The sequence below is a fragment of the Nelumbo nucifera genome, chromosome 1, assembly GCF_055504915.1.
Source record: "Nelumbo nucifera cultivar China Antique chromosome 1, China Antique-T2T, whole genome shotgun sequence".
Taxonomy (NCBI): domain Eukaryota; kingdom Viridiplantae; phylum Streptophyta; class Magnoliopsida; order Proteales; family Nelumbonaceae; genus Nelumbo; species Nelumbo nucifera.
The window spans coordinates 44,632,394-44,641,398 of NC_142649.1; the positions used below are offsets into that span (position 1 = coordinate 44,632,394).

The following is a 9,005-nucleotide window of genomic DNA, read 5'->3' on the forward strand; positions in this document are numbered from 1 at the left end:
TTTTGGATCTGGATGTACGGATCCGGTTTCCTCTTCTGATGATGCAACAAAATGCATAAATGATCCACCTTCTTTAAGTGTCCCTTACGTAGGGGCTTCAAATGGAAAGCCCTGAAGTCATGTTTGGTGAAAAAATCCAGAAAGCTAAAAGTATGGAAAGTCATGAGCTGTGAAATCAAATTTTCAGTGTGGAATGCAGGCCCCATATGGAAAGTCATGGGCTGTGAAATCAAATTTTCAGTGAAGCCATCTTTGTAAACTTCATCAAGTGGTTTAGAACCTTGGGAGGGTTCTAGGTGATGTTTGGCATTGATGATGATTTTTCAGAAATCTACACTAAGTAGGATCTACCTCAGAATTTGAAAGATCAGTGGTTTTTTTTCTTGTTTGGTTGGTCTATTATGCCGATTTCTGGGAAATCCACCAAAAATCGATTATTGAAATCAGCCCTTTTTAGGGATTTTTTTTTTTTGGTGATTTCCTGATTTTTAATTGATTCCGATTTTTTGTGGATGACATAGCACCCAACATGGCATTGAATAATAACTTTAATACAAAAATAATCAGCCCTTAAAAATCAGTACAAAACAGACTCAAAGTCATATTTTAAAAATCAGTTCACATGACATAAATGATACCAAACAACAAATTTTGATGAATTTTCAAAAATCACTGATTCCAGAAAGCACTAATTTCTTGATAAACAGAAAGGAAAAATCATCATCAATGCCAAACAATATTTTAAAAACTGATCTGGAAACTAATCTGCTTTTACTTTTACTTTTGAGTCACATGTCACCGATTGAAACATCTAAATCAATGGTTTTTTTGTATCAAATCACCCGAAATCAAAATCGAATGACAGTTCAAACAATTCAATTGACCAGATCAACAACGGATTAAAAGCACTGCCTGTCACAGCTTCACACGGCTTCATGGCATCTTAGATTCACCAGTGATGCGAGAACCGCCACACGAAAATTCTCCCAAACTAACATGTACACTACATATAGGGTCACAGTGGATCGGATCTGGATCCCATCCTCCGCCCACTCCACAAGTCCATAAAATGGGCTGCCTATCATATTTCATCATGTCAAAAAAGAAGTAAAAAGAAAAAAATAAAAAAATAAAAGAATGAGAGGCTTATATGTCCTTGGAATGAACACCGAAGACAAATATTAAAAATAATATAGTAAAGAAAAAAGAAAAAGAAAGGAAAATAGAAGTGTTAACACACTGCATTGACTAATGTCTAGACTCTAAAACCATGTAAGAAAGAGTGTAACAGCCCCACTACTCCCGCAGTTATGTCCCTGCCAGCCTTTCACTTTGCCGTTCTTCCCCTGTCTCTCCCTTGAGTCTTTTGTCTTCTTCTCCTTTCTCTCCTCCAAATTTAGCCCACTTTCCGCCATTTTTAGCTCCTCCCCTAAATCCATCTCTCTTTTCTGATCTGCTTCAACCTTCAAACCTGCAAAGCTCCGGCTACCCATTTTCCTCTCTGTCCATCTGAATCCAAAAGCTCCTCTCAGTAGAGAAACGGAGCAATGGAGGATGATGAGGGGGAGGAGTACCTCTTCAAGGTGGTGATAATCGGAGACTCTGCAGTTGGGAAGTCGAATTTGTTGTCCAGATATGCTAGGAACGAGTTCAACATGAATTCCAAGGCGACGATCGGGGTTGAATTTCAGACGCAGAGCATGGATATCGATGGAAAGGAAGTCAAGGCCCAGATTTGGGATACAGCCGGTCAGGAGCGGTTCCGTGCTGTCACCTCTGCTTACTACAGAGGGGCTGTCGGTGCTCTCATCGTTTACGACATCAGCAGACGCACCACCTTCGAAAGCGTCGGCCGATGGCTCGATGAGCTCAATAGTACGTTCGTTCACTTCAAACAATCTGACATAAACCCCCTATTTTCGTCCTTTAATTGAACCGCAGTTTGCATTTTTTGATTGTTTTCCTAGTCCGTTGAACTCGGGATTGTATGTTTTGGGTTTTGATTGGATGATTTTGACGGGTGAGTAGGAGTTGTAGATCTGAGCCTGTTAGGTTGTATATAATTTTTTGATTTATGCCTGATTTATTGCTTACTGTTTTATACTCTAATAATATATTTTTCAAATGTGGGCTTTTATATCTTATTTTCTTCAGAGTTCCTTAAACTTGAGGGAAAATTATTTTTTTTCTCCTAATTCTTTTCCAATGTGAAGACAGCAGATCGAGTGTGTTCTTCTCCTCATATTCTGTTAATTCTATTTGGGGCAGTTTTTCCTTTCTTTTCTTTCTTCCTGTAGGTTTTATCCAAAATTATTGGTGGACGTTTATTTTGGATTCATTTTGTTCGGCTACTCTATTTATATATAGAATTTCCTTTTCTTATTGTAACTATTTGAGATTCATTTTCTTGGCAAGATTATTATGGGAAATATGTTCTATCCAAGCAAGATCTTGGCAATTCTTCCAATTTTAGGTGTTTTCTGTAGTTTGGTAAAAATTATAGCGTGGTTTATTTGTTATTATTCCAATTTTTTCCCTTTCTTTCGATTGCATCGGATTTATCTTTTCTTAGCTGATTATGCCATGGACCATAGGAGGGAAATATCTATTTGTTGAAGAGATTTTAGGCATTATGTTGAAATCACTGAGTAATTTTTGTTTGGGTATTTGACGAATTTTCAATTCAAAAAATTGATGCTTCTGAATTTTTGAGAAAAGGCTGTGGTATGATATTATCACATCGTTGCATGGTGTTTTCATTAAAAATTGTGTGATATTGTATGATATTGTCATATTACTGGCAGAGACAACTCTATGGGTTTTTACATTGTCATATGTGATATTTGTACGAGTGTTTACTTGGCTCCTTTTAACTGTTCAAGATAGAATGCACCTTGTGTTTTCATTCTAATTTCATCCATCCATGGATGTGTCTGCATGTGAATTAACCATCTACAAATGCACATCCCATTCAAAATGTTATACAGTAGCTTAATGGGTTCATATTAGGTACAACTGCAATATATCACACTATATATATATATGTATATGTATGTATGTATGTATATATATGTATATGTTTAGACATCTCTCAGTTGTGGCTTTCTGGAATCTGGATTCTTAATAATTTCACAATTTCATTGGGGTATGGGAATCAAATTTAATTCTTTTTAACAGTGTCATGTTTGTCTCATGCTCAAACAAATTATTTTGTTTTACTCCTTTACATTCTTCAGGTATTCATGTTTCATGTGCAAGGTGCCAATTGGCTGATTGGTAAGGTCTCCTGCTGGTTGTAGTGGAGACTTGGGATTGAATCCCGCCTGCACCAGAGTTCAGGGGGTTTATGGGTTTAGGGGATGGGCTACCTCTCAATTGTTTAGCCCCATGGAGCCAAAAAATGGTATTCATGTTTCATGTGAAAAGAGCATGGTTATGGGACCATGAGTGTGGCATCTTTGTTGGATGCTCCATGTAGAATATTGATGTCCATAACCAAGACAAAAGCATAGGGAGTTATTTTAGTACTATTGGACAACAGAACACTCTAATACTACTATATTTTAATTATATGTCCATGAATGTTTTGATCAATGCTTATGCTGATTATTAGAAGTCTTGGTGTTCAAATAATGTTATCTACAATCCCAAACCCAACTTCCTTAAATCCCACTGGGCACTTGCTATTTCAATTTACTGTATGAACATGAATAGATTCCTTCCAAGATTATGATGACTGTCTATTGAGAAATGGCAATTTGTGAATGCTGCATGGTTGGAATAGATTTAATAGGTACATTCTCAGAGTTGTGATTGTTTTTGTGAGTTTTTCAAGTCTGCATTCTCAAAGTTACAACATCTTTCCTTAAGCATGACAAGTTACATGCCTCTCACTTGCAATGTGTCTTCAGAAACTGATGAGGAGGGAGTGGGGAGGGGAGGGTGAAGCATGATCCAGAATTTTTACCGTCTGACATGTATATCTTCTTTTGGGAACTTTAATTTCTGGTCCTTTTCCTTGTCTAAATAAATATTGTAAAATCAAGTGTTGTGGTCATCTGATCACAATAACTGTTTGACCATGTAGATCTGGTAGTTGGGAGCCATTTAATGTCAGACCTTTATCTTTTGCATTGTAGTCACATGACTCCCATCTCTGTACATCTTACTGAAGGATAGTCATTTAGAATTTGAGTAATTGTACTGTACATCGGTGTGTTAGCTATGATACAACCTTCATTTTAGTTTGTTTCTTAAAGAAGTAACAGTTTGTTATTCCATTTTCTGAATTATCATTTTTATATCTGGTTTTGGAAATCTAGAAGTGTCTGAGCTCTTTGGAACAATTGTGCAGCACATTCTGATACAACTGTGGCGAGGATGTTGGTGGGGAACAAATGCGATTTGGGAAATATCCGGGATGTGAGCATTGAGGAAGGCAAAGCTCTTGCTGAATCTGAAGGGTTGTTCTTCATGGAAACATCTGCCCTAGATTCTACAAATGTTAAAACAGCTTTTGAAATGGTTATCCGGGAGATCTACAACAATGTCAGCAGAAAAGTCTTGAATTCTGATTCCTACAAGGCAGAATTGTCAGTCAATAGGGTGAGCCTTGTTAATAATGGAGCTGATGGATCGAACCAAAATCAGAGCAAATTTTCTTGCTGTTCGAGATGATTTCTATTCCATAACTTATACCAGGGGATGGGGGAGCATTAGAGGTGAAATGGCTTTTCTTCAGGTTGGTTGGTTAATTTGATTGGCTTTGTTGGTTTGCTTTTTTAATTGATGTATCTTAAGGGGTTCTTTAGTTACCAAATAATTTAATAGAAAGTGTTTTTGAAATCAGGGCTAAAATTTTGGGCTCTGAAGTCCAAAAGCATGTAATGTTTAAAGTTTAATTGTTTTTTTTTCTTTTACATAAAATAAAGTGGATAGAAGTGCATGATTGCTTATATGCTCCTAGTGCATTTATGTATGGTTGCCATCATTGTGGATTCTAGCAGGGGTAACACATGAAAGGAAAAGCTGCACTTTTTGTCTAACATGTTGCAAGACATTTTTATGAATCCATGGTGCCATATCATGATTCATTGGATGAGGTTGGCGTGCCAACCTGCTCCAAAACTACAATCTTCACCATCTGTATCTCTTAAGTTAGATCCTTAATAATTTCACAATGTCATAGTGCCCTGTACAGAGGCAGTCATTGATTGAGGATGTTTTTCCCATTTACCCTACAGCTTAATCTTAACCATCACTATCCCTAACTTTGATACTTGATCAGAAAATAAAGGTTTCATTGATTAATAAAGTTTCTGCTGATTCCCATCCAACAGGTAGTCCAAACATCTGGGCAATCTAAAGTGGGTACTGTAAATTGCTTAATATGGATGAGCATTCATGGATGGTTGCTTTGTGCAAGTTCATATAAGATGGTTAGAATTTTGGATTTGGCCTTTTCCTATATTATATGCTAACTCCAAGTTTTGTAAATCTCCTGGTAAGATTGTACAGTGGGCGTTGTAAATCTAAATGCATGTTAATTGATTGAAGAAGTCTTTGGTAGTTGCCTGCAGAGGTAGCACATGACATGACATGGACAGACTGTAAATGTGTTTCATATTAAATTCAAATACTAACCATATTTGTATCTTTTGGACACCAACTTCTGGCTTGGAATGCATTGATGAGGACCCAGAATTCTCACCAGGAGACGCATGAGTTTTCTCTGATTGGTATCATAAATGGTAATTTTTTTGTTGAACCTACAGCTCATTGGGGCCCACTATCTTCTGCTTCACATATCAAACAAGTTCTCTCAGCAAGATGAAAATGGGGCGATTTGAGCAATATCCCATTTCTGATAAAGGGGACATAAGCGATACACCTAACACCAGTCAGGACTAACCAAATTGGGCATGGGTAAAGCTTCGAAGTCTTGGATTTCTGTCTTTCAGACTTAAGGTGTCGGTTGGTGTATTATATGCAGAATCAAGTTTCCCAAAATTTCGCCATTGATTGATTGCGCACATGAGAGAGAGAGAGAGAGGGAGAGAGAGCTTAAACTGTTTACAGGCTGTCCAAGTCATACCTAACCTTCCCCGCTACTATTAAATCTTGACCTTCGGTAGCTCGGTTTGGAAAGAGTACAAATGCAAATATGTAGTATAAATACATAAAATATAAGATTTTGCACTCTACATATTTGCATTTCTATTCCTTCCAAACTAAGCGTTAAGGGATCGCAGTAGTTCATAAGTCCTGAGGTCACCTGCTAGAGCCATATAAGCTTCGTAGCATAAAGGAAGAAAAAAAACCATATACCTACCTTACCATTACCACTTATCAAATATGTGGAATGCAAGATTGTATCATCCAGGCTTACCTCGCGTCTGTGAACAATCTTCCATTGGGGGAAAGCTCATAAATTACCATTTGAATCTACTGCATCTACTTATGATTTTCCGTTGATTTTCTCTGATATATGGGGACCAGCCCATGTTACTCCATGCAATGGTTTTAATTATTAAGATAAAATACAAAAATCTCTCTTACAATCATAAAAATTTTCCTTCATTTTAGCAAAAATCTCCCCTCTATTTTTTAAAAATTCAACAAATATCTCCCTTTCATCAATGATCAAGACGGAAAACGGTAAAGAGATAATTTTTTTCAAAATACCTATTTTACCCTTTTATGAACACTGTTTATCTTCTTTCTCATTATGCATGTACACCGATCATCGGACGTACGACAAGTTTGCAGCTGATGTCAATCACTAAGTCAAGTTCTTGCTCGATGACGATAACTGTGTTCAGATGGAGCTTCCTTGCTATCAAAGAAAGTGAGATATATCCTGCATCTTTATAACCATTGCAGGAATTAGAAACGAAGGGATGGCCATTGTAGAGAGAGAACTCGTGGTTGTGCCATGCGTCACAGTTGGAGGGGTAAAATAGGTATTTTGAAAAACATTATCATCAGTTTAACGTTTTTCATCTTGGTCGTTGACAAAAGGGAGATTTTTATCGATGTTCGTTGAGAAGATTCTTTGTTTGCACTATTTACTCCTGGTGGAGGAGAGTTTAAAATAGGATTTTTGAACCGTTGTTGACCTAGACAGTTGGCCCGTTTGGACCGAAAATTGGTCAAGGTACTGATTCTGTTTTAGTGCTGAACCATTATGTTATTAATAACTGTTGACTTGGATGGTCTGACCATTGAATCTTTTGACCCAGGCAATAGTTTGTGGTCCAGTATGTTTTATTTAAAATTTTCAAAAAAATAAAATAACATAAAAAAACAGAGAGAAGCAAGATCAATCTCAGATCTAAGAGAGAGAAAGATGAGAGAGATTTTATTTTCATATATGAAATCTGTGAGAGATCTCAGGTTACAGATACGAGAGAGAGAGAGAGATCTAAGAGATGTGTCGACACTGCAAGTCACCGTTGTTGCCACTGCAGGTTGCCATCGCCGTTGCCGCTGTAGGTCGCCTTGCTGTTACAGGCCACCCACACCTCTGCTTCCTCCTCCTTGTCCTTCTCTTCTTCTTCTTCTTCTTCTCTTTTCCCTTCTCTGAGCCAACAGACCTCACAGACCCTCCTTTCACTCTCTTTCTCATGCCCCTTTCTCATAACATTTATATCCCCCATCCTACCCTAATATTCCAATGCAAAGAGTAGGATGAGATATAAATTAAAACGGTTTGGACCGCTTGACCCAGACAATCAATCTACCGACCTGGAAACTGGTGGCTAGAGCGATTTCATTTCCGGGTCAATTTTTAAAACTTTGGTTTAAAAGGTCGTTTTCCTTCTTAGAGTCTCATGGAATTCATCACAGATTCTCATGTCCTCGTACTCAAGAGCAGAATGGTTTTGCTGAATGACTGACATCACCGAATAGTGTAGAGACTGGTTTGACATTACTTGCAAACTCATCCCTTCCCACTACTTATTGGTAGGAGGCCTTTCACATTGCTGTATATTTAGCAAATCGACTGCTCAGTGCTCACTCCTGTACTTAATATGAAGACATCGTCGGAAGTTCTCTTTCCCACCATCCCAGATTATACTGCACTGAAGATCTTTGGGTGTGAATATTTTCCATTTACCCAACCATACAACTCCAACTCTGAACGCTCTACTTGAGCTATCATGATTCCTATATAGGATACAAATGTCTTCATCGTCCCACTGGACATGTTTATCTCTCTAGACATGTATTATTTACCGAAGATTGCTTCCCATTTTCTTCTTCTACTGTTTGTTCTTCAAATCAACATCTTCCTTGTATAGCCATGCGACCACCACATATCATTTCTTCAGAGAGCCACATTTGATACTTTCCTCATCACGTTCATTGCCTCAAGAAGTCTATTTATGGGCTTGAATAGGCCCCACGAGCCTAGTAAGAGAAATTAAACTCCTTTCTACTTGCATCTGGATTTCAGAGAGCCACATTTGATACTTTATTCTTTGCCAATGAGATCACTCTTAATGTACTACTCATCTCTGTGGATGATATTTTTGTTATTGGGCCCCCATCTCCTTAGTTTGTGAACTAATTGATCAGATGGGCCATCACTTTCTGTTAAGGATTTTGGCTCTCACTATGCAATGGGCTGCTATGAAGCGTATTTTACGCCAGGAGACTCGTGCTGAAATATATTTGTCTTTGAGATTTTGTTAGGAAATGCTATGAGACTCCCTTTTTCCTGATGACCATTTCTTCCACCTGGTTGCTGGACGGATTCCATTTAAAATGTTTATACTTTGTGTTGGAGGTGTGACCTCCATGGCCTCTAATATCTATGTCACAGTGGTCCAATAGACCTTACCAAGGTTCAAAGTATTGAAGAGACATATTTGGATATACTTTAGATAATGCATGAATGTGGTTGAAAAATTAGGATACACATAGATGTACTGGAAAAATGTAAATAAATCTCAAAAAATATATCAATAATAGTAAATCTAATTTGTAGGTGATTGATTATT

At 37.5% G+C, this 9,005-nt stretch overlaps 1 protein-coding gene across 1 annotated transcript; it reads left to right on the forward strand.

Moving 5' to 3' along the window:
• The first annotated feature begins 1,233 nt into the window (after positions 1 to 1,233).
• On the forward strand, positions 1,234 to 4,955 carry LOC104586291 (ras-related protein RABA5c). Its single transcript, XM_010243467.3, has 2 exons — positions 1,234 to 1,875; positions 4,355 to 4,955. Exons 1-2 carry the CDS (start codon positions 1,548 to 1,550, stop codon positions 4,675 to 4,677), a joined length of 651 nt encoding a protein of 216 aa, XP_010241769.1. The 5' UTR covers positions 1,234 to 1,547; the 3' UTR covers positions 4,678 to 4,955.
• The last annotated feature ends 4,050 nt before the right edge of the window (positions 4,956 to 9,005 follow it).

Excerpts from the sequence above, each read along its gene's own strand:
- LOC104586291 (XM_010243467.3), top strand. The coding sequence starts at position 1,548 with ATGGAGGATGATGAGGGGGAGGAGTACCTCTTCAAGGTGGTGATAATC. Across the intron at positions 1,876-4,354 it reads ATGGCTCGATGAGCTCAATA|CACATTCTGATACAACTGTG; the intron begins GTACGTTCGTTC and ends ACAATTGTGCAG.